This window comes from Nilaparvata lugens, chromosome 12 (genome assembly GCF_014356525.2).
Source record: "Nilaparvata lugens isolate BPH chromosome 12, ASM1435652v1, whole genome shotgun sequence".
NCBI lineage: Eukaryota > Metazoa > Arthropoda > Insecta > Hemiptera > Delphacidae > Nilaparvata > Nilaparvata lugens.
Window position 1 is genome coordinate 3664240 of NC_052515.1, and position 26722 is coordinate 3690961.

Consider the following 26722-nt stretch of genomic DNA (forward strand, 5'->3'; position numbering starts at 1 on the left):
ATTGACAATGGTGTAACAACCGAAAACGGTCTTTCTAAGTATCAATAAATCTGTGGTTTTTGACAATTTCTTAGTATTTTCATTTAATGTTATACTTCAGTTTTAGATCATGTATTTTTTCGTATGTGACTTTTGTATCAATCTATGACATGAGAAAATCTAATGTTAGTTAAACTAAAAAAAACAATAATTATAAAATAAAGACAAGCTAATTATGGCAAATGAATTGAGTAAAAAAATAGGCTAATCATCATATTATTGTAAATGTGCTTTTGTAATTAACACTTTATTCATTAAAAGTTTACATTTATGAACAAGATGAAAATAAAATACTACATCAATTTGGAACTTTCATCATAAAAACTTTAAATTTGAAACTTGTTATCTTTGTATAACTTTTGTAATATGTTTTGAATATTCTAATTGGCAATAAATGAAATTGAAACAGTTTGTTGCCAAAACAGTCACCTTGGCAACCGTGTACCCATGATTAGGCCCGCCGCAAAGTAGACCCACGCTAATCCACGAAAAGCAACCCACGCCGTGGGATGTTTTGTAAACCATTGCTATAGAATTATTCATAATCAATCAGCTGACAAGTGGATTATTCATTGCATGTATTACACAGATGTCTGGAGAAGCCTAGCAATGGTTTACAAAACATCCCACGGCGTGGATTAGCGTGGGTCTACTTTGCGGCGGGCCTAAGGCCTAGGGCTAGCCTACATAAATATTATTTTCTGTGTTTTGAAGGTAATGCTGTGGTATATATCCATATTCATTTTTCTATTGACTCAATGATACACAATGTATTATTCATTGAAAATATATTGAATGAAAACGTCTTGATATTATCATAAAATGCTATTTTATTTAAAATAATTTGATATTCTAGTTACGGTTGTTACACCATTATCAATCTCTAGTAAACTTAAATTCATTTCATAATTTCTTTATTCATAAGTTTGTACAGTGTATACCATGAATAGTGTCAAAAATATATATCTTTGATTAGATACAATTGAAAATACAAAACAAATAAAACATCTACAGAATACAACAATACAAACATACAATACAATTCAACTCATAGGAGCTGATTTCATTCATTCAGATATTCTTCGATATTATAAAGAGCTCTTTCGGTTAAATATCTCTTTAATTCCAATTTGAATTTATTGGGATTCGGCTCTTGTTGGATTCGCGTCGGTAGCTTGTTATAGAACTTGGCTCCTATGTATGTGGGCTTCTTCTTGTAGAACTCAAGTCTATGGCTTTGCAAATGTAAAAGTTTATCTCTCTTTCTAGTGCTGTACCTATGATTATGTCCTAACGTCAGTAACAGTTTACTAGAGATTGATAAAGGTGTAATCACGGAACTAGTATCTAAAAATATTTTTATAAATCAGTGGTTACGACAGTATCAAGTCGTTTTCATTCAATCATAATTTTTCATTATTTTTTCTTGGTTGATCGTTATGACTTCTGAATGTTCATTGCGCTCGTTATAATGTTTGAAGACTTGGGCGAATGAATTCTTCAAAGAATTGAGAAAGTTTCCATAACCTTCATTTGGATTATCCATTTTGATGGGGGGATAAAATAGTTTATGGACTTGGTTTGCTTGTTTTCAATGTTGTTGACATGATTAATAAATGAATTTATTAATATTCATTAATTGATCAATATTTATTCCATCTGTAGATTCTATACCAGTAATTGAGTGTGATTTTTTCATTTTGAAAATAAAATATGTATTTTCTCTGTTCCAGTAGTTATAAGTGTGAAATACTAGACGACATTCCCAGTTATACATCAGGCAGCAAAGTACATCCACAAAATTCGTTGGTAGGTTACTGTTCTTTTAATTAACTAATTTATTCATTGAATATTGCACATAAATACAATAAATTATACATCAAAATAGAGTTTCAATTGGGAGATATTTGTCCCATAGTGAGGTCCACGTTATAATGGCAGCATTCGATGATCATTGGTGTTGCTATCCTTGTCTATCATTTGACAAAGCAGATAGCGCTAACCTTTTTTATCTTAGCAACTTTCAAATCAAATCAAAATTTATTCAATCGAAATTATTACAAAATATTCACAAAAGTATAAAGCGACAAGTTACAAGTGAACAAGGTACTACCAAAGAGAAACGATAGCGTAAGTAGATATCCCATGGTATAGGACGTTTATGTCGCAACTTTTACTGTAATCTCAAGCCGATAGTTCACATAGTTCTTTCCCATGCAGCTGTGAGACGCTGGTAGTCTCTCATACTGTGCCGTTCATACACTCTCACCCCAACAACACAGTAAAAATCGACAGTAATCGGCTTGAGATAACAGTTAAAGTTGCAACATAAACGCCCTAGACCATGGGATATCTACTTACGCTATTGTTTCTCTATGGTACTACTCACAAAAAGTACAGTATGTAACTTTGCTAGATCGTTTTTTATCAATGCAGTAGTATATTTGATTAACAAAATATTTAATCTCAATTATGAAAACTTTTTATTTAGTAATTGAAATATAATTTTTTTTCTTGACGAATAAAATAGAATTGATTATTTTAAACAAGAATGAACAGTTGATACTACATCAGATATACCGGTATCAGCTATCCTCTATAGAAGGCAGTGGCAAGGCAGTGAATCGGCAACGCTGTTCCCCTATCTTTCTCCCTTGCCATTATAACGTGCACCTCACTCTAATTTACCTATCTATATTTATTTATTTATTTATTCATTCATTGTATAATACACTATATAATCATAATACAATAAATTATGACATTGGAGGAAAAACTAGGCTGAGCCTGTACTATTTCTCTCCAAAAGTTTTGATATGTACTCCAAAAGTTAAGGTTATGTAATCACACACTGCTTCTTCACTTGATTTGAAATGAAAATTTTGAAGGTTGGTGTTACTCTAAATGAAACACAGAATGTATCACAATAAATTAAAAACTTTAGAAATATTGCACTCATTTGAAAATTTTTAATACAAAATCAAAAACATATTCATTGATAATAATCACAAATACAATAATCTATTCATGAAAATAAAGTTAAAATATTGAGAACACACAATAAGCTTCGGTTGACTTGTGAGGCTCTTTGAACCTGTGGATCCTTGGATCCGTCCCTTCAAAACATAACATACAATATTGAGAAATTCTTGTCCTAGCAGGCAAAACTGTCTAAATTTTAGTAAAATTTATTTTTTTGATTTGCAGCCCACCTTCAACACTCCTCAGCTGATGAACAGTTCGACGTCCGGCATGTCGTACGGTAAATACCCTTCAGCACATCCAAATCTCCCTCAGCAAGTTCCTATGTCACATGCCGTTGTGCCAAGTAAGTATTTTCAATATTTGAAATTTGAAGTACTTTGCAAAGTATTCCAAATATTTTAGAAATAACTGTAGTGAAGTTCACGCTATAATGTCAGCTTATGTTTAAATTTTGAGATTTCACGTTATAACATCAGCAACTGAATAACATTGGTTCGTTATCCTTGTCTTTTATTAGACAAAACAAATAGCTCTATCCTTTTACATCTTCGCAACTTTGCCAAAAATAGTTTTTATGCTATGAATGATTATTAATTGAATACCAGAATATTCAATATCAATTATACTAATTTATTATCAAATAATGAAAATATATAGTATTTTCTTAGTGAATAAAATATATAGTAAGCTTATCTCTTTTCTGTATCGGGCTACTTGTAATAGACTTGAAAATGGCATCAATGTCCGAAACATTTTGTGATTAAATAATTCAAAAAGGGTACTGAGATTTTCTATTTTTATATAGTAAGCTTATTTGATATGATGGTATTCCGTGAATAAAATATACAGTATTTTTTTATTTGAATATTACAACAGTGCGATAGTATCCCCCTAGCTGTAAGCTATTTGAGGGATATATAAATAATCCATTTTATACAATAAAACAATCAATAACAATAGTTCTGTTTTCTTAATCGACCTGATTATATTTCGTCATTTTTTTTTTTGTAACTGATAGTTCTGTTTTGTCCATTGCACCGTAACTTGACTTATAAAATAGAAAAAGACTTTGCTCGGTAAGCGACAATTAACAAGATATCACTTTGGGATATTACCTAATGTTATTCACTCAACAAATATTTATTAAATCAACACTTATTAAGATCACAAAAATTTTTTATCTTAAATGAATTTGAGATAGAATTCAACATTACCAAGAGAATCAACACTAATATTAGATCAGATTTACTGGGATATCTTCAATCACAGCTATCTACTATAGAAGGCGGTGGAAATGGGAAACTGGCAACGATGCCTTTCTATCATTTTCTTTGACTTTATAACGTGAATCTCAATATAGTACTGCTTGCATTCATAGTGAAAATAGTTCAATTTTTAGAAGAAGTACCTACTTTGGAGTTACAGTATATTTAGAAATAGCCTAAAACCGATTTTGCTTGCAAACATAGTGAAAATATTAGTGACTGTTTTGCCTTTTTTAGCATACATACTTGGTAGAATCAGGAATGTATTACTGTTTTAATAAAAACTTGACGTGATAACTACTATTAATATTTACAGTGGTTGCAAACTGTTGACTTTGACTTGAAAATAAAAAAATCCATCAATTGGAAATATAAGTACCGCACACAGAAGGAATGTAGAGTACTTTGGTACATTCTATATTTTAGATTACTTTTCAGTTTAATTTTCAGTCATCCCTACAGAAGTATAGAAGTTTTTTCATTCAGAATGTCTGCATCTTTGCGATTTTATAGTTTGTTCCTGATAATTAAAATTTGTCGTATTGACTGACCTAAAAGGTTTTGTGATATGTTTGGAATGAAAAAGATGCAGAAATTCTGAATGAAAAAGCTTCTGTAGTGATGACTGATAATCAAACTGAAAAGTAATCTAAAATATAGAATGTACTTTGGTTACTTTTACTTTTCAGTTTAATTTTCAGTCATCACCACAGTAATATAGAAGTTTTATAATTCAGAATTTCTGCATCTTTTACATTAACATATCGCAAAACGTTTCATGTCAATCAATTGGACAAATTTTAATTATGAGGACAAACTATAAATCGCAAAAAAATCAATTTCAAACAGTTGAAGTGGTTTGATAGTTGTTCAATAGTTGAACTGTATTCCAGCTAAAAATGCTTTAAGATGTCTTGCAATTTGTTTGTCCAAGCTCTATCAGGAGGCTAAAAGTATCAAACAGATCTGACATGTATTAATATTTCAAATTCGAATTTATTATCAATTTATCACAAAAAAATATCTTCGCATATCAACAACTAAATCTAGATTATATCTTCTTTTAAATACCCTTAGGCTAGGCGCACACCGGTTAGTCAAGACAAGACAAGAATAGAATAGAATCTTTATTGCAGCAATATCTGAGGTCATCAGATACAATAGAAGTGTCAAATATATACAACATGATACAAAATAAAAATATATTACATCAGTAAGTTACACTATCAGTACCCTATGATAATATGTCACCTGATTTTCAACTTATAACCGAATATTCCTGGCTAATGTATAAAAATCTTCAATCTTGTTTTAAAGGGTTAGCTGCTAAGAAACGTTTCATATGAATTTTAAAAGTTCCATTCTCCATCTCTTTAAGATCTTCAGGAAGTGAATTAAACAATTTTATTGATAAAAATGAAAATGTTTTTTGTGTACTAGAATAGGTATACCGATAAGTAGTCAAATTACCCCTATTTCTAGTGTTATGGCTATGAACTAGCCCCTGCTCCACAAACTTCTCCAAATTCTCCTTAACATAAATAAGGCTCTGTTGTACAAATATTGAAGGTAGAGTCAATATTCCCAGAATTTTAAAATGCTCATCACACTGTGCTCGCTTAGAAAGCCCACAAATCAGTCTGATAGCCTTTCTCTGTATTCTAAAAATGATCAGACACAATACTTCACATAGTTGCTTAGTCATTGCAATTAGACATGTCTTCATATGCAACAATGTGAAGTATTGTGACTGAACGTGTCTGATCATGTCTTGTCTTGTCTTGACTAACCGGTGTGCGCTCAGCCTTACAATTTCAATTTTCTATAAGCAAAAATATTTATTCTCAATGTGGCTACAGTTTACAACTTCTGTACTCAAATATAAATCCTTTGATAATGTAGTTTTTGACAACACATTCTCAAAAATAACCAATCGCCAGGTTTTGTTTTTGATATCTTGCAAATTTGAAAGATTAAGGCGGGATGCACACCGGAGAAACGCATTTCGTGAAGCCCTCTTTCATGAAACTTGTTTCATGCAATCCGTTTCATTCGCTCATTGCATTCAAAAGAAACGTTCCCTGCTTAATCTTATCAGTCGATTGCGAGCAACTATCGTTTCACGTTTCCTGAAACTTTTTTCACGAAACGCGTTTCTCCGGTGTGCATCCCGCCTAAACAATTGTCAACCTGATATCACTTATAGAAATGCACGAGAATGTTATCCCAGTACCCTATTTCTTTTTTACAAACTTCAGTTTATTTCCTTAACACATTCGATAGTCTTAGAAGACAAAATTATGATTTCCTATTATAATTCAGGATGATGGTTATGTGGGAATAATATATTACTATGTGGTTAATTAATGGGATATAATTTAGGTTACCTTTTTTAAGATAATTAATCTAACCATGGGAAAACTCAGTAGAATCGCATCAAATTAATGTACCTTATTTTCTCTATTTACCTTGGTGTTTATCTTCAATAAGTGGATCTTTCACTATCAATAATAACTCTTTCTTTCTTTTTATGAAGCTCACTTTGGAAGATAGAAAACTATTATTTACATTTTTGCACAGGTGATGCTCATTGGGGGAAGAGGGTCTATCAGTATATGAATGAATATTTATTATAAAATATACTAATTTATTAATTGCACAAAACATTATAATCATAATAAATTATGACCATGGAGGAAAAACTAGGCTGATCCTGTACCGTACCATTTCTCTCTCAAATTGTTATAAAATGTTTTAGATGCAATAATACTATATAATTATTAATTTATTATTCTCCATAATTTCAAAAAAATCGAAAGGCTCTCATGCTTTGTATACAAACATTTGTATAAATGTTTTCTGCATTATTTATTTATTCTTATGGCTTTTATTGGCAGAGAGATCCCTTTGGATGTTCTGCCTTATTTTTTCTTCAATAAAGAAACCTTCAACTATCAATTTGGAAACTGTCAATAATTTATTTGAAATTTATCAGTTTATTAAGTTTTGTATTCTCCATAATTTCATAAAATTCAGAAGGCCTATGTGCTGGGTTCTCATGGCTCAACTATCAATAATTTATTTTAAAATTATTAGTTTAAGTTTTGAAAAATAATTTTTCAAAGTTTTGAAATAATGAATGCCATATTGTTTAGGCGTTATTCAACATTCCTCACATTCAACGCGACCATCATCTACGTCATCAACATCATCGTCTTCACATTCCTATCAACATAATTACCATCATCAACAAAGTCATGAGGATCGACATCATTACAATAAACAGCCACATCATCATCATCAGAATCATCAAATGAACCGATCGCAGTCAACGACGTCTTATTTCGATAAAAATGCCGCAGATTATCAGCATAATCATCATCAGCAGCAGAATCAGCATCATGGGAATCATAGTCAGCATCATTACAACAAGAAATTGCAGGACAATCAGCGAGACTATCAGAGAGATCGTCAGAGACAGCCAGACCATCAGCAAAGAAAGAACAAATCATCGACTCACCATCAGTACGGCTCCAATTACGATTGGAACTACGGATTCTGAAGGTAACTGTGAGGGAATAAAGTGATATTTTTCAAGTGTTTCGATTTGTACAGGCCTACTATTATAGACAAAATATATAATAAGAAAATATCCCATGGTTTGTAGAATTGATTGGGTTTGGAAGTTTTGTATCAAATTTTGGTGTTGTGTATCAAGTTGAAATGATACTGTATCATGTGTGTTGATACTGTATCATGTGTGATGATACTGTATCATGTGTGTTGATACTGTATCATGTGTGATGATACTGTATCATGTGTGTTGATACTGTATCATTTTGTGGTGATAGCATAAGAAGATATCCCATGATTTAGGGTGTTTTTGTTCCAAATTTCACTGTTAGTCCTATAGTGAGGTCCACGTTATAATGGCAGTGGATAAAGATAGAAGAATAGCGATGCCGATTCTCTGCATTAATTAATTATATTTCTACACTGTAAAAAACATAATTGGCATCGTTGTGAACCTAGAAAAGGATAGTACCACCGGCTTTGTCGAATAATAGACACGGATAGCAAAACCAAAGTTGATCAAATACTGTCATTATAACGTGGACCTGACTATAGTAGTTGTATTTGGTGAAGCTATGTGACGCTTGTAGTCTCTCATACAGTGTCGTTCTTACACTATTACACTCCCAACAAACAGTAATAATAGACAGTAATCGGTTTGAGTTGACGAAAATTTGGGACATAAACGACTTTTGGACATATTTTACTTTTCTTGCCCTATTACCATAGGTAAGGAAAGTATTGCTTTCCGAAAAAAATTAAGATACCCCAATTTCTAAATTTCTATACGTTTCAAGGTCCCCTGAGTCCAAAAAAGTGGTTTTTGGGTATTGGTCTGTATGTGTGTGTGTGTGGGTATGAGTGTATGTGCGTCTGTGTACAAGATATCTCATCTCACAATTAACGAAATGACTTGAAATTTGGAACTTAAGGTCCTTACAATAAAAGGATCAGACACGATCAATTTCGATTAAATCCAATTCAAGATAGCGGCTAAAATGGCGAAAATGTTGTCAAAAACAGGGTTTTTCGCGATTTTCTCGAAAACGGCTCCAACGATTTTGATCAAATTCATACCTAGAAAAGTCATTGATAAGCACTATCAATTGCCACAAGTCTCATATCTGTAAAAATTTCAGGAGCACTGCACCATCTATGCAAAGTTTGATTTCAGATTCCCAATTATCAGGCTTCAGATACAATTTAAACAGAAAAATTCAAGTGGAAAAGATTGAGCATAAAAATCTCTACAATTAATGTTCAGTAGCATTTTCACCTAAAATTGAAAATAAGCTCGAAATTAGAGAAAATAAGATTATTCGATTGCAAACTGTTGATTCTATTAAATCATTCACTATGAAGAGATAGCAGACTTCGTGTGTCTGCAGCGCTATTGTCCTGTCACCAGCTGGCTCAGATCTTACAAAAGTAGACTTGAGATGCGCGGGAACACTAGCGTCAGTTGATCAATTTTCATAACGGCAAGGAAAGTTGTGTGAGTGCGCCACACCAGATTTTTATGCTATCTTTTCTCTATGATACTATCAAGTTGTCTTTTCAATTTTGTCGCCACTTTGAGAGTGAGATAGATAGAGAGAGAGAGAGAGAGAGCACTATCCGCCATTTTGTGCGTCGCTTTTCTACTAACAATAGCTGAGCTAAATAACTACTGGAGGTAAAGTCCTCTAGTGAGGTCCACGTTATGCTATCTTTGTCGGTCATTAGACAAAGTAGATAGCGCTATCCTCTTCTACCTCTGCACCGTTGCCAAATTGATGAACTGATTAACATTGATTTGGTTTCCTTATCGGTCATTAGACTAAGTAGACAGCTCTATCATTTTCCACCTTCGCACTGTTGCAGAATTGTTTGTTGACTGCGAATTTAACTACCAGAATATTTAATTTCTATAATTATGAAAATTTTTTATCAAACCATGAAAAGATATATTTTTGGCGAATAGAATATACAGTATATTTGAGATGAACTTGATCATTATTAAAAAGAATCAACAATAATAACTAATATTGTATCATAATATATCGGAATATCTTGAATCACAGCATAACAGTAGATTGGCAAAACTGTTGTCCCATCTTGTACCCTGACTCAACGTGAATCTCACTAAAGACTTCTATCATAGAGAAACGATAGCATATGTAGATATCCCATGGCATAGGGCGTTTATGTCGCAACTTTTACTGTTATCCCAAGCCGATAGTTCACGTAATTCTTTCCCATGCAGCTGTGTGACGCTGGTAGTCTCTCAAATTGTGCCGTTCATACTCTATCACCCCAACAAAACAGTAAACATTGACAATAATCGACAGTAATCGGCTAGAGATCGGCTGAAACAAATCACACATGAATCGTTAGTCAACATTTTGTATAAATTTAATCCACAATAATCATAACTGATCAAAAATGGGGAGTGTATAAATCGTTAGACCATAGAGAAAAAATAGCGTAAGTAGATATCCCATGGTATAGGGCGTTTATGCCGCATCTTGTACTGTCAACTCAAGCCGATTACTGTAGATTTTTACTGTTTTGTTGGGGTGAGAGTGTATGAATATGAGAACTACCAGCGTCATAAAGCTTCACAGGAAAGAACTACGTGGACTATCAGCTTGAGATAACAGTAAAAGTTGCGACATAAATTCCCTATACCATGGGATATCTACTTACGCTATTGTTTCTCTATGCTTCTATTCAGATGATCAGAAGTAATTTTTAGACATGATTATTTCGTAGTGAAATACTTTTTAAAAGTAACTTTGTCTCGATTTGTACTACCTCCAGTAATTTATTAGGCTCAGTAGTGGTGATGGTATCTGATGAATTGGGATGTAATTTTCTTCTGAGATCTGATTTTTCTTGACCTCAAAGGTTATTGTAGAACCCGTGAGTCCTAGATGCGATGTTGAGGTATTTCATTTATTTACACTCTCTTTTTAGCCGGTTAAATGCTCTCTTCTGCGTATATATGATGATAGGTATATCATAAAATTTAGCATTATTGTAATACTTGATGTAGTGAAAACTTGATGAACTGAATCCTGCTGCTGTCATCAGAAAACTTGTATTAATGTCACCAGCATCGAAAACCGTGTTATAATTTTGAAGTAGTTGAATAAAGTCCTCATTATAGTATAGTTTTGAAAATCCATTGCGAATAGACCCCATGGGATTTTATTTATTTATAATTTTTACAAAGTAGCACTGAATGGGAGAGAAAAACTAAGGATACTCCTTGTACTATTTCTCTCCCAAATTTAGATCACATTTTAAAAGTCCAAAATAGGGTTATGGTTTCACTTTTCTAAAATTTAGTCCATTTGTAATGTTGTAATTATAATTGTAATTTGTAAGTGTGATGATGTAATGTATGATTATTATCCAACGAAAAACCCAATTAAATGCATAATTATTATTTAATGAAAATCCTTAATAAACGCTGTAAATCACCCCGAAGACTTCTGCTACTGCAGACATTGACAACAGGGCTAACAGCTAGATGGAAATTCGATGAGAACTACTATCCAAAAATTAATTAAGGATTAAGGATTTTCGTTAAATAATAATTATATATTAATTAGCATTTGAATAAATGCATTCTCTATTTAATTCCAATTAAATGCTGTAAATCACCCCGAAGACTTATGCTACTGCAAATATTGACAACAGGGTTAACAGCTAGATGGAAATTCAGCATTTAATTGTGATTTTCTATTAATAATAATAATTCATTAATTAGCATTTGAACAAATGCAATTTCTAATTTATTTCCATCTGTAGTATGTTGTGATGTTTAAGTATTATTATTAAACGAAAATCCCAATTAAATGCTGTAATTCAACCCGAAGACTTCTGCTACTGCAAATATTGACAGCCCGAAAAACCCAATTAAATTCATAATTATTATTCAATGAAAATCCTTAATAAATGCTGTAAATCACCCCGAAGACTTCTGCTACTGCAGACATTGACAACAGGGTTAACAGCTAGATGGAAATAATTTTTGAATTGTAGCGCTCATCGAGTTAACCCTGTTGTCAATATTTGCAGTAGCAGACGTCTTCGGGGTGAATTACAGCATTTAATTTGGATTTTCGTTTAATAATAATAATTGATCCATTAGCATTTGAATAATTGCAATATCTCAGTAATTTCCATTTGTATTGTTTACATTATAACATGGTCGTAGATAAATTAATTTTATAATTTGCACTTTTTTAACTAACTGCACACTGACTAATGCTTTAGACACATTACTGTAATTGGTTTGTTGGTTCTATCACAACACATTTGCATGCAGCTCAATACAATTTAACACAGTTTATCTAGAATTGAATTGATATCTCAGCCTTTATTTTGTGCATGCCTCTAGCTGTAGTTTGGCTGTAATCTAGTAGAGATCTTCAATTCTAAACTAATTTACTGTTTTTGAGAACAGAAAGTGAATTTTGTTCAAGTGTATCTTGAAGCTAGATTCGCGCACAATATTGAATAGTGGAGATATTAAATAAAAGGCTAAGAAATTGTCAAAAACCACAGATTTATTTATAGTTAGAAAGACCGGTTTCGGTCTAAACTAAACTAAGTTTATCAGAGATTGACAGTGGTGTAACAACCGAAACCGATCTTTTTAACTATCAATAAATCTGTGGTTTTTTGACAATTTCTCAGTCTTGTATTTAATATGAATAATTACCACAATATCAACTTCTCAACTACACAAAAACAGTAAAATATAATTCCAGGAGATCTAATCTGAATATTTCCACTCTGCCCAACAGAAGTGTGTGAGTAAAAATAATCCTATTAGAACTCTTGGAATAGTTATTTGTGCAACTAGTGCGCAAAGTGACAGTTTGCTGCATCGAAAGAAACGTTTACGCCCGAGCCGTAGGCGAGGGCGGAATGGTTTCTTGAGTTCAGCAGAGGAACTTTGCGCACTAGTTGCACAAATAACTATTCCAAGAGTTCTAATAGGATTATTTTTACTCACACACTTCTGTTGGGCAGAGTGGAAATATTCAGATTTCACATTAAGTTTTTCCTACAGTTACCATTGAATATGAAAAGTGGGTAATTATGGGTAAAATTGCCTGAAATGCATCAAATGTTTTTCTGTGTAATTTTATTATTGATAAAAACCTTAATTTATTGTCAAATTGAATAAAAATGTTGTCCTTGGTTATAATATATACTTAATAATTAGCGCGTTGTGCTTCGTTGCACCTCTGCTCACTATAGCAGCCACAGCACTCACTGTTACCAACTTCATTTTGATTTTGCTGCACTGGTGCTCCATATAACCTACTAACTATTTTGCGTTGTCATGCTGCAAATCTGGAGTACGCAAAGTACTCACTTTGCGCACTAGTGCGGAAAAGTGATTCTTTGCAGCCTGCAATCAGTGCACAAATGGTCACTTTTCAGGGTATCTGTAGGAAATAGTTATTTGTGCAACTAGTGCGCAAAGTTCCTCTGCTGAACTCAAGAAACCATTCCGCCCTCGCCTACGGCTCGGGCGTAAACGTTTCTTTCGATGCAGCAAACTGTCACTTTGCGCACTAGTTGCACAAATAACTATTCCAAGAGTTCTAATAGGATTATTTTTACTCACACACTTCTGTTGGGCAGAGTGGAAATATTCAGATTTCACATTAAGTTTTTCCTACAGTTACCATTGAATATGAAAAGTGGGTAATTATGGGTAAAATTGCCTGAAATGCATCAAATGTTTTTCTGTGTAATTTTATTATTGATAAAAACCTTAATTTATTGTCAAATTGAATAAAAATGTTGTCCTTGGTTATAATATATACTTAATAATTAGCGCGTTGTGCTTCGTTGCACCTCTGCTCACTATAGCAGCCACAGCACTCACTGTTACCAACTTCATTTTGATTTTGCTGCACTGGTGCTCCATATAACCTACTAACTATTTTGCGTTGTCATGCTGCAAATCTGGAGTACGCAAAGTACTCACTTTGCGCACTAGTGCGGAAAAGTGATTCTTTGCAGCCTGCAATCAGTGCACAAATGGTCACTTTTCAGGGTATCTGTAGGAAAATTATATTTTCTCTGTCAATGTTGTGAACGATCCAGATTTATACAGTAGTTGTTTCACTTATTTTATTGTGTGATTCACTTTAAACTTCCTCTTTAATCAATGATGAAAATATTAAGCGAATCTCTAACTATAGAAACTATAAGCTTTGTTTAATAGATGTTATAGCATTCTATAACCCATCTTGGTCTCATTTTAATTTTTGTCTCACAAAATTTCTCAATTCGTACTCAGTTTAGATCTTGAATAAAATTGACAGCAATGTAAGATTAACTCAAAAGTTGCCCTGTTTTTTCTTTCACTAGAGAAAACAGTTGCCCTTTTTTTTCTTTCACTAGAGATAGATGAAACTATCTCTCTACAAATTAAATTTATATACACTCGCCAATTTTAGTTCACTTTATCCAATTTATCTACCAAAATACATAAAATTCATCCACAGAGTTGTTTAACTCTTTTGATTGTGTATGTTAATGAATAATGAACTTTATAGTATATTCTTATTTATTGTATACTTTTGTGTGCAGAAATAAAACAAGATTCTATTCTAGTTTAAATTTTCAGGATTAAATTGATAAGAAATTCTCTACCATATCTAACGTTGTATACATTCCCCATTTTTAGTTCACTCATGATTATTTTGGATTAAATTCATACAAAATTGTTGACTTAGTCTAACCATAGAGGAAAAATAGCGTAAGTAGATATCCCATGGTATAGGGCGTTTATGTCGCAACTTTTACTGTTATCTCAAGCCGATAATCCAAGTATTTCTTTACTGTGAAGCTGTGTGACGCTGGTAGTCTCTCATATTGTGCTGTTCATACACTCTCACCCGGCCAAAACAGTAAGAATCGATAGTAATCGGCTTGAGATAACAGTAAACGTTGCGACATATACGCCCTATACCATGGGATATCTACTTACGCTATTTTTTATCTATGGTCTATCGATTTATACACTCCCCATTTTCAGATCAGTTATGATTATGGTGGATAAACTTTATAAAAAATGTTGACTAACGATTCATGCGTGGTTTGTTTCAGAACATCCTAAGCAGCATTAAACTTCAAAATGCTTCCTACATCTTCGATAATATGACTTCGTGAGCCTCCCATCATAGATGAATAGTAGAACATAAGTATTGAAAACAGTAATGATATATTGTTTAACAAATCATAACGATCGATACTAATTTATTATTGTAATTATGTTCGATGATCAAATATTGTTTTTTACATTCGTGTTGTATTTGGTTGTGTGAAAGTGTTTCAGTTTTGTATTTATTTGTAGGCTAAGTGAAGAATATGAGATGAACGATTATAAATGGTGTAAAAAATATTGAGAATTATTACTTCTACAACTTGTATTTTTTACTATTGTTAGACAATGCTGGTAGGTGTGCTTTGTGATTTGCTATTATATATATATAAACTAGATTATAAGAGTAAGGTAATCTTCTATGAATATTATGTATTAAATGAACATGCTGGTACATAATGTTATTGTAACATATAGTTTAGAAAGAGCTTTAATTTTGCTGTAGTGAAATTGAGAATAAAGAAAGCCTGATTCATAATTTCTAAATGATTTATTGTATGTAACCGTTTAGAAAAATTTTCAGCTGCAAACATAGAATTTGCAAATTTTTAATTCGCCATATCTGCTGAACAGTAACGAATTTTCCAAATCCAATTGCAGATCCGTGTTCCTCACATCAAGTATGCAAAGCTGCAGTCATTTTAAGATTTTTAAAAATTCTACAAAAACGGCCATATCTCCTGAATTTGTGTATTTTCAATTTTATCATAAGCCTTAGTTCAAGATCTATCATTTGGTACCAAATTCAACCAAATCCGATCATCCGTTCAGGATTCTTTAAAATCCATTATTTATAGTCTATGATTTAAAATAAAAGTCCATGAAAATGTTTTGAGTTAATCCAAAAGTATCTTGAGGTGCGTACAGACTTTCGCTCTGCTCCGCAACCGAACGTCACTCCAGCAGAGCGATTGATGATCAACCGGCGAGCAAGAGTGGTTCGACCGGGGAACGCGAGAAGATCTAACATCTTCCGTAACGTTCATGATGGGTGCGTGGGAGGAGCGACTGTGGTTCGATGGTGGTACGAGGGAGGAGCGTGCTCGGTACGGGTTGGAAGCGCGAATATGTGTACGCAGCTTTAGATTTGGTTGAAATTTGCACCATAGATAGTGCTTGACTTGAGAAATGTCGGAGCTAAATTAGGCGTCTCTAGCTACTATGCAGCTGTGAAAGAAAAATTTGCGTTTTGAAACAGTAAAAAAAAGTATCTCAGATTTGGCTGAAATTTTCACCATAGATGAAGCTCTACCTGCGAAATGTCGGAGCCAAATTTGGCTCTCCCAGCTACTATACAGGGTGAGTTATGCAGCTTCAAACATAAAATTTGCAATTTTTCAATTGGCCATATCTCCTGAACGGTAAAGAATTTTTCAAATCCGATTCCGGATTCGTGTTTCTCGCATCAAAGAGCATAAGGTCACAAAGTTTGAGCGATTTTTATTTTTCACAAAAAAATTAGAAAAACCAAGGACTCACCATCGTCCATTTTGATAAACTAATAGTATCTCAGATTTGGCTGAAATTTTCATCATAGATGAAGCTCTACCTCAGAAATGTCTGAGCCAAATTTGGCTCTCCCAGCTACTATACAGAGTGAGTTATGCAGCTTCAAACATAAAATTTGCAATTTTTCAATTGGCCGTATCTCCTGAACGGTAGAGCATTTTTCAAATCCGATTCCGGATTCGTATTTCTCGCATCAAAGAGCATAAGGTCACAAAGTTTGAGCGATTTTTATTTTTCACAAAAAAATGAGAAAAACCATGGACTTAACCATCGTGCGTTTTGAAAAACTAAAAGTATCTCAGATTTGGCTGAAATTTTCATCATAGATGAAAAACCAGAAATGTCGGAGCCAAATTTGGCTCTCCCAGCTACTATACAGGGTGAGTTATGCAGCTTAAAACATAAAATTTGCAAACTTTCAAACGGTCATATTTAATGAGCGGTAAAGAATTTTGCAAATCTGATTCCAGATTCGTGTTTCTCGCATCAAAGAGCATAAGGTCACTAAGTTTGAACGATATTTATTTTTCACAAAAAAATTAGAAAAACCAAGGACTCACCATCGTCCATTTTGATAAACTAAAAGTATCTCAGATTTGGCTGAAATTTTCATCATAGATGAAGCTCTACCTGAGAAATGTCAGAGCCAAATTTGGCTCTCCCAGCTACTATACAGGGTGAGTTATGCAGCTTCAAACATAAAATTTGCAATTTTTCAATTGGCCGTATCTCCTGAACGGTAGCGCATTTTTCAAATCCGATTCCGGATTCGTATTTCTCGCATCAAAGAGCATAAGGTCACAAAGTTTGAGCGATTTTTATTTTTCACAAAAAAATTAGAAAAACCATGGACTTAACCATCGTGGGTTTTGAAAAACTAAAAGTATCACAGATTTGGCTGAAATTTTCATCATAGATGAAAAACCAGAAATGTCGGAGCCAAATTTGGCTCTCCCAGCTACTATACAGGGTGAGTTATGCAGCTTAAAACATAAAATTTGCAAACTTTCAAACGGTCATATTTAATGAGCGGTAAAGAATTTTGCAAATCTGATTCCAGATTCGTGTTTCTCGCATCAAAGAGCATAAGGTCACGAAGTTTGAACGATATTTATTTTTCACAAAAAATGAGAAAAACAATCGTGTGTTTTGAAACAGTAAAAAAAAGTATCTCAGATTTGGCTGAAATTTCAATCATAGATGAAGCTCTACCTGAGAAATGTCGGAGCCAAATTTGGCTCTCCCAGCTACTATAAAGGGTGAGTGTTATGCAGCTTCAAACAAAAAATTTGCAATTTTTCAATTGGCCATACCTCCTGAACGGTAAAGGATTTTTCAAATCCAACTGGAGATTCGTGTTGCTCGCATCAAACAGCATAAGGTCACAAAGTTTGAGCGATTTTTATTTTTCACAAAAAAATGAGAAAAACCATGGACTAAACAATCGTGTGTTTTGAAACAGTAAAAAAAAGTATCTCAGATTTGGCTGAAATTTCAATCATAGATGAAGCTCCTGAGAAAACCATGGACTCACTCACCATCGTGCGTTTTGAAACAGTAAAAAAAGTTATCTCAGATTTGGCTGAAATTTTCACCATTGATGGAGCTCTCTACCTGAGAAATGTTGGAGCCAAATTTGGCTCCACCAGCTTCTATACAGGGCAAGTTATGCAGCTTTAAACAAAAAATTTGCAATTTTTCAATTGGCCGTATCTCCTGAACGGTAAAGAATTTTTTAAATCCGATTCCAGATTCGTGTTTCTCGCATCAAAGAGCATAAGGTCACAAAGTTTGAGCGATTTTTATTTTTCTCAAAAAATGAGAAAAACCATGGACTTAACCATCGTGGGTTTTGAAAAACTAAAAGTATCACAGATTTGGCTGAAATTTTCATCATAGATGAAAAACCAGAAATGTCGGAGCCAAATTTGGCTCTCCCAGCTGCTATACAGGGTGAGTTATGCAGCTTCAAACATAAAATTTGCAATTTTTCAATTGGCCATATCTCCTGAACGGTAAAGGATTTTTCAAATCCAACTGGAGATTCGTGTTGCTCGCATCAAACAGCATAAGGTCACAAAGTTTGAGCGATTTTTATTTTTCACAAAAAATGAGAAAAACCATGGACTCACTCACCATCGTGCGTTTTGAAACAGTAAAAAAATATCACAGGATTAGCTGAAATTTTCACCATAGATGGAGCTCTCTACCTGAGAAATGTTGGAGCCAATTTGGCTCTCCCAGCTACTATAAAGGGTGAGTGTTATGCAGCTTCAAACAAAAAATTTGCAATTTTTCAATTGGCCATACCTCCTGAACGGTAAAGGATTTTTCAAATCCAACTGGAGATTCGTGTTGCTCGCATCAAACAGCATAAGGTCACAAAGTTTGAGCGATTTTTATTTTTCACAAAAAAATGAGAAAAACCATGGACTAAACAATCGTGTGTTTTGAAACAGTAAAAAAAAGTATCTCAGATTTGGCTGAAATTTCAATCATAGATGAAGCTCCTGAGAAAACCATGGACTCACTCACCATCGTGCGTTTTGAAACAGTAAAAAAAGTTATCTCAGATTTGGCTGAAATTTTCACCATTGATGGAGCTCTCTACCTGAGAAATGTTGGAGCCAAATTTGGCTCCACCAGCTTCTATACAGGGCAAGTTATGCAGCTTTAAACAAAAAATTTGCAATTTTTCAATTGGCCGTATCTCCTGAACGGTAAAGAATTTTTTCAAATCCGATTCCAGATTCGTGTTTCTCGCATCAAAGAGCATAAGGTCACAAAGTTTGAGCGATTTTTATTTTTCTCAAAAAAATGAGAAAAACCATCAGAAGGACTAACCATCGTGCATTTTGAAAAACTAAAAGTATCTCAGATTTGGCTGAAATTTTCACCATAGATGAAAAACCAGAAATGTCGGAGCCAAATTTGGCTCTCCCAGCTGCTATACAGGGTGAGTTATGCAGCTTCAAACATAAAATTTGCAATTTTTCAATTGGCCATATCTCCTGAACGGTAAAGGATTTTTCAAATCCAACTGGAGATTCGTGTTGCTCGCATCAAACAGCATAAGGTCACAAAGTTTGAGCGATTTTTATTTTTCACAAAAAAATGAGAAAAACCATGGACTCACTCACCATCGTGCGTTTTGAAACAGTAAAAAAATATCACAGGATTAGCTGAAATTTTCACCATAGATGGAGCTCTCTACCTGAGAAATGTTGGAGCCAAATTTGGCTCTCCCAGCTACTATACAGGGTGAGTTATGCAGCTTCAAACATAAAATTTGCATATCTTATTATTCGCATGAGTTAGTCTCACGATCTATCATTTAGTATCAGGATCAACTAAATCCAACCATCCGTTTAGAATTCTTATAAAACAATCATATATAATCTATGATCCGGTTGCACAAACGCCTGTTGAATCTTAAGCATGATTAAAGTCCACGAGAATCAATTAGAGGAGGTTTTTCTGATTGGTTCTTGTGGCATTAAATCGGGATTAAAAGTTACCAGACGTTTGTGCAACTGGGCGTATGAATTTCTTTGGAGTAGAACAGAAAGTATCTCAGATTTGTACCATACAGCTGGGCCTGAGAAATGTCGGAGCCAAATTTAGCGTCCCTAGCTGCAATACATGGTAAGTTATAGAGCTTGTCTAAAAATCGTGAGTGTATTAATCATATACAAGTTAAGTACAATGGTGAATAGGTTGAGAATGAAATTTTCCATTAATTTATTCAAGCTTATCCATTCATTTTCATCAGATAACATCAATTTCACATATTCATCATTACAACATGAATGCTGTATCAACAGCATAGCCAATCATTCTAATTTAAAAAAAAATATTAAAAGACTGTTGTTAATTGGTAATTCATGTAATAATTACATGATATTTAATTGTAAATTTACCCTGACAATATACTTTTGATCTCCAACTGAGATTAATATTACCGTGCCACAAGAAAACTGTATACGATATTTTCTGAAAAGAAATTTTAATTGAACTATCTGTAATAAAAGCCAGTTCTAATTGATCCACTATAATTAATTCTAATTTGAAATGTAGATTAGTTTTACCCTGTTAATAATTTTGAATCTTGAAGAAAACAATATTGATATTTACTTTTTGTGTAGTTGAGAAGTTGATATTGTGGTGATTATTCATATTAAATAGAAAATAAATATTGACATCAATTGAAAACAAATTGAACACACTTGTATAACAGAAAAGTTTTCTAGGGTTTTCTTGAATAGCCTAAATATATGGTAGATAGAAAAAGGTAAATGAATTAAGCTACATTGGTGATCTATGAAGTCTCATAATTTATACTGTAAATTAAAAAAAACTTCTAGTATCTATGTTTTTTTATAGTCAAGAAAAATGAATTGTTTTTTTGAAACTAGTACTTACTATATGTGTCTGATTTTGGAAAACTCTGAAAAATACATAACAATAATAATATGATAACATAGACACCTTCAAGATATGTATTAATAGTCGACTTTAGTTGAAGTCACATAAGTTGGTCATTAAAAAATTATAAATACAGGTAAGTTTTAAGTTAATATAACACCTTAACATGGGGATGGACGGTCAGATTGATTTCAACTAATTTACAGATTACCTAATTAAATACTTCATTCTAATTAACAATATTGATTAGTTCAACTAATAGATTTTTTCAACAATCCCAAAATATTAAATGTTAATTTGAAACACTCCAGTTGTAGCAAGCAAAATACTTCAAGAACTATTAATATAAACAGATGAAAAAGTAGAATAATTCAGTGACAGTAAAAACATTTTTTCACTAAATGAAGCAATTTTTCATTGCTTTCAACTGAGACAATCAATCAAAAAGACTCTTCAATTTGAAAAAGAGCTGTGAGTTGAAAATATTGGAATAAATAAATATTTTCTTGAATAAATACGTGAATCAATACAAATGCCTCAGTATTGTTATCAATTGAACAAATATCGATTACTCTAAGTCATTTGATTTAATACTAAAAGGTTAAAAAACACTGATATTGTTAAAATTCTAATGAATACATTAACATTATTAAACGAAAGTCAAGATATTTATTCTGTAACAGCAAATATACAAAATAGTTTTACAATATTAAATATTAAAATGCCGAAAGAACATATTGCACGTTGAAATGGTTAGTTTCAATTATAACCGAAAGATTGCCAAGGAAATAAGTTTTAACAAGTTTTCTTCCACAAATTACAGCCATTAAATTTATTTATTTATATTTTTTTACAAAGAAGCACTGATTGGGAGAGAAAAACTAAGGATACTCCTTGTACTATTTCTTTCCAAATTGACCATTGAATGGATAGTACCCTACCATTTACTTTATTAATTGAATTTATAGTTTCAAAAGAAATGACAAAACTATTTGAAAGTATGAAGATAAATCTATAAATCTATTAATTGCAGAAATCATGTCATGGAGGAATAAAAGTGATGAACAACCTTTGTGAATAATACCTATAATTAATATAATATTATTAATTTTGAAAGATTTTTTTCATTTTAGGTTTGCGTTGATAAATTGCAAAAAAATGTAAAATTTATTTCCTCTTTGCTCGTCAAAAATGTCATGTTGCCTTATAGACATAAAAATAAACTTGTCATTGTTTTGCTAATTAAAATTGGTATGATCGATCGTTTTATAACATGATTTGTACCTAAATTGTTTACATAAAACATGTCATCCAAAAGTCAATTTCACTAACACTGGACATTAACTTCACAATACACTATAATTTATTTACATCTCACATAATAGCATACAGTATACAAGCATTCCATACACTTTATATAATACTTTAAATGCAGTTTCACATATTTTGACTTCTCCAAGATTCCTCTATTTGAGCTAAGACAGTGTAAAAATCACGCTGAGTGGCTACATTTTAGTACTGTAAGGCTCAACTCACACTTACGCGACTCAAGTCGGCGACTCTAGCCTCTCCTCGACGCAGCATGTGTTTTCAAATGGTGACGTCGCGGAGACTAGAATCGACTGGTCTGAGTGTCACCATTTGAAAACACATGCTCTCGACTAGAGTCGAGTCTCTTCTCGACTTGAGTCGCGTAGGTGTGAGTTGGGTCTAAGTTTTATTTACAATATCAACAATCTATATTGTATACATAGACTTTCACGTTTTTAAACAGCTATCAAAAATATGGTATATAGATTAGATTTATTGCTACATTTTTACAATAAGTAAACTCGTGGCTATGAGGGTGGAATGTGCTGGAAGATATATATTTATTTATACACTAGAACTTATCATTGAAACGATTGGAAGAGAAAAAAATATAAGTTGAACTTGTGCTATTTCTCTCCCAAATTTAGATAAAATTAGAAGTATATAAGAGGAGAACGTTCCTCAAAGACTCAATGGTTTGTGCAATAATTATATATATTTTTCAATGAATTACAACTCTAATTTCGAATTTTTTGGGTCATAAACTGTTTGTTTTCAGGTTTGCCTCTCTACTAATCACGATACGGGGAAAGTAAGATAAATTAATAGCGTACTAAAAAATAAAAAATGATATCAAGGCCTGGTTGCACAAAAGCTGGTTAAATTTTAATGCTGGCACTAAATGTTTGAATCTTGAAAACGATTATACTACTTTTTATACTACACATTTTCCAACTGTATTTGAGAAAGTATCAATTGTTATTGAGTCATTTGTATTTGAGAAAACGTCAGATATAAATGAGAATAATCAATTGTATTTGAGAAGTCATCACTTGTAGTTGAGAATCGTGAATTTTATTTGAGAAACTATCATTTTAATTTGAGAACATACGATTTGAAATCGAGAAGTTATCAGTTGTAATTGGGAAATGATTTTTAAAAATCAGTGCTTCCAGTACTTTTATTTTTCATAATTGTACTCATAAATAATATGATATTATATTTAATATTCCAATAAAACGTTTCGTTTTTAAATAAAAAACAATTCTCGAGCCTCCAAATCAATTGAAGAGTTGCCGAATTGCTTGATCAAGAGATTCAATTGATTGATGATTAAGTTCAATTGCGGCTTGAACATAGAGAATTTTCTTCATCAAGTGCAATATTTCACAAAATGTTTGGAGACAAAAGTCGTGTTCATACATAGAGAATGATACTCATTAATCATTCATAAACAGTACAGGGGAAATACTTTCACCATTGAAAATATTAATTTGCCCCCTTGCAAAGCCTATGGTAGTAATTGGAATACTGTGTAAGTAGTACAGTATCCTTTCCTGCTCAAATCAAACCTGTAGGCTGCAGAAGAGCCACGACATGTCAATTGGAAAATTTTCTCGTTGTCAATTGATATCTTCTTATTTACATTTGACGATTTCTCAAATACAATTCACTACTTTTAATTACATGTGATGACTTCCCAAATACAATTGACTATTCTCATTTACATCTGACATTCTCTCAATTACAAGTGACTATTCTCAAATACAATTGATACTTTCTCAAATTAACTTGATACTTTCTCAAATAAAATCGGAACAGGTGTAGTATATGAATCAGAGGAATGAATTAGGGGGAGGAACAGTTTTGGGTCTGTTGGTTCTCCCCCAATAATTTTAATAAATTGTGAATCAATAAACGAAAGACTAAATAAAGATGATCTCACATTCTTGCTTCAGCTGAAAATATTGAAAATTGAGACCAGTGAAGTATTGAAATTCAATTTTAGCTAGGATGAGAAAATACTGACAAGGAAAGAATACTGTAACTGATGTACGCTTGTATAAGAGAATACTAACGAAAATATTAGCAATCAATAATCATTCTAAATCTGAGTGTATTTGAATGAATATTCACTTAAATGGGCTACTTTTGTACAAATTAATAAAAACAATATAAAAACTTGTAGTACCCTTTATTATTAAAAACTTTAAAATATGACAATGACTAGTCTCGACCATAACGTCAAGTTAGAAGGAAGTTAAATGGAAGTTACGGTCTAAACTAGTCAATCAATCATTTCATCAAATGTACAAGTACATTGAATATTGTCACATTAAACAGAGAAAATTAAAAGAACAAAACAACACAAAATACAGTCAATGTCGAAACCGCATAAAATTACTCCTGAACAAATTCCTGAAAGGAGTACAAAGTCGTTGAAATATTTTAAAGTTTTGAATAATAGAGGGTACTACAATTTTTTATATTGTTTTTATTAATTTCAATAAATATTTTCAAGCATTACTCTAGGCTAATTATTGCTTATTCATCATCTAAAAATATGCCTATCTACTCTTTTTTATGAATAATTTGAGAAATACTGTATATAACTGTTGAATCCCTCCCTATTCCATCTTTATATTTGTCAAATAACTACAATTCATTATCTTTGAACAATAGCATAGCAATTTCTTGTTATAAATGAAAATAGAAATCCTTTTTAAATGTATCCATTTAAAAAGTATCCTTTGAAAATGTATTTATTTAAAAAGTACCCTTTTAAAATTTATGATACCATTATCATATAGTCGAAACATAATGTGAGTAAACAATTTTAAAAGGATACTTTTGGATTTCTATTTTCATTTATATTCAAGAGTAGCCGTGAAGAAAAAATGCATTTTCTTGTTGTCTTTTAGAAATAGAGATGTCATTGATTTCAGTTAATAACTTTCAATAATTAATTACTGTATTGAAATAATTAACGGAGAAATACTTTTTCAAATCAAAAATCATCTTTCCAATTTCTTAATATTCAATCATTTATGATTATTTTTAATGGATGATGTGTGTCATTAATTTAATAAATGAATTGAATGATTCCACCTGTTAAGCCAGTTACACACACAAAATATGTTTCGATATAGTCTACGATTTTTTGCCGTCGTTATGAATTCTATCAGATTAAACGGAACTTGACAAACACGATCTGTTTAATCTAATATAATTTATAAGGACGGCAAAATACCGTACGTACAGAAATCGATGTGTGTTTGCGGGGCTTTATACACACAAAGACTTTTGGAGTACGATATTTTGTCGTCCTTTATAAATTAGATTAAACAGATGTTTGTCATTTCCATTTGATCTGGTAGAATTCATAATGACGGCAAAAATACGTACGTCCAAAAATCGATGTTTATATAAAGCTGGGTTTACACCAAAGTTATTAACAAAATGTTAATAAATTAATCCTTATAGATTCTATTAGATTGACAAGCACATATGTTCATTATGTGTATGATAAGTTATGTTCAATCTAACCGAATCTATACGGATTAAATTATTAACATTTTGTTAATAACTTTGGTGTAAACCCAGCTTAATTGGCTTTAGGTAGTTTTGTACAAAACATACAATTGATTACAAACAAAGAATTTGAGCGATACAGTAAGACATACCTTACAAGATATACCTCAAATCGCATTGAACGACAAAAAATTGAAAATAAAAATTTTGATCAAAACACTATCAACATACAAAACTCACAGTTTCTAGCTTCTAATTGCCTCATTACTATATACAATTCTGTGATGTTATAATTTCAGTCATGATTTTCATTATAAATTATTTTTAATCTAAGATAGATAGCCTCTTATTCCACTGATATGTGTTGTATTAATCTTTAATATTGAACTTGAACGTTTTACAGTAGAAACATAACCTATTTTTTGGACATGCTATTAATTATCAAAATTTGGGAATGGAATAGTTTTGGGCCAAGCCTGTTGTTCCTTCCTAATCATATTTTTATGATTTGTAATTGTATCCACGAATAAATGAATGAATGAATATAATAAAGGAAAGAACTGTCTTAGGCCCGCCGCAAAGTAGACCCACGCTAATCCACGAAAAGCAACCCACGCCGTGAGATGTTTTGTAAACCATTGCTATAGAATTATTCATAATCAATCAGCTGACAAGTGGATTATTCATTGCATGTATTATTATCATCACACAGATGTCTGGAGAAGCTTAGCAATGGTTTACAAAACATCCCACGGCGTGGGTTGCTTTTCGTGGATTAGCGTGGGTCTACTTTGCGGCGGGCCTTAATCACATTCGGTATAGGAAATTCACGAATGACGCATCATAACGTCTGAACTACTGGACTGATTAACTTGAAATTTTGCATATAAATTCTTAATTTACC

The 26722-nt window shown here is 32.3% G+C and overlaps 1 protein-coding gene across 10 annotated transcripts in view; it reads left to right on the forward strand.

Annotated features, from left to right (window-relative positions):
• The window catches only part of LOC111060191 (ubinuclein-2), a 55704-nt gene extending 40180 nt beyond the window's left edge, over window positions 1-15524 (forward strand). For 3 of the 10 annotated variants that reach the window (XM_039438658.1, XM_039438660.1, XM_039438666.1), the window contains 4 exons: window positions 1776-1848; window positions 3247-3367; window positions 7445-7853; window positions 14988-15483. In XM_039438658.1, the coding sequence (XP_039294592.1) occupies window positions 1776-1848; window positions 3247-3367; window positions 7445-7851 (601 nt within the window). In that variant the 3' untranslated portion in view covers window positions 7852-7853; window positions 14988-15483. Of the gene's footprint in view, window positions 1-1772; window positions 1849-3246; window positions 3368-7444; window positions 7854-14987 lie in introns of all 10 variants that reach the window. The other 7 variants (XM_039438659.1, XM_039438665.1, XM_039438657.1 and 4 more) reach the window with 6 other exon arrangements.
• Window positions 15525-26722: the final 11198 nt, after the last annotated feature.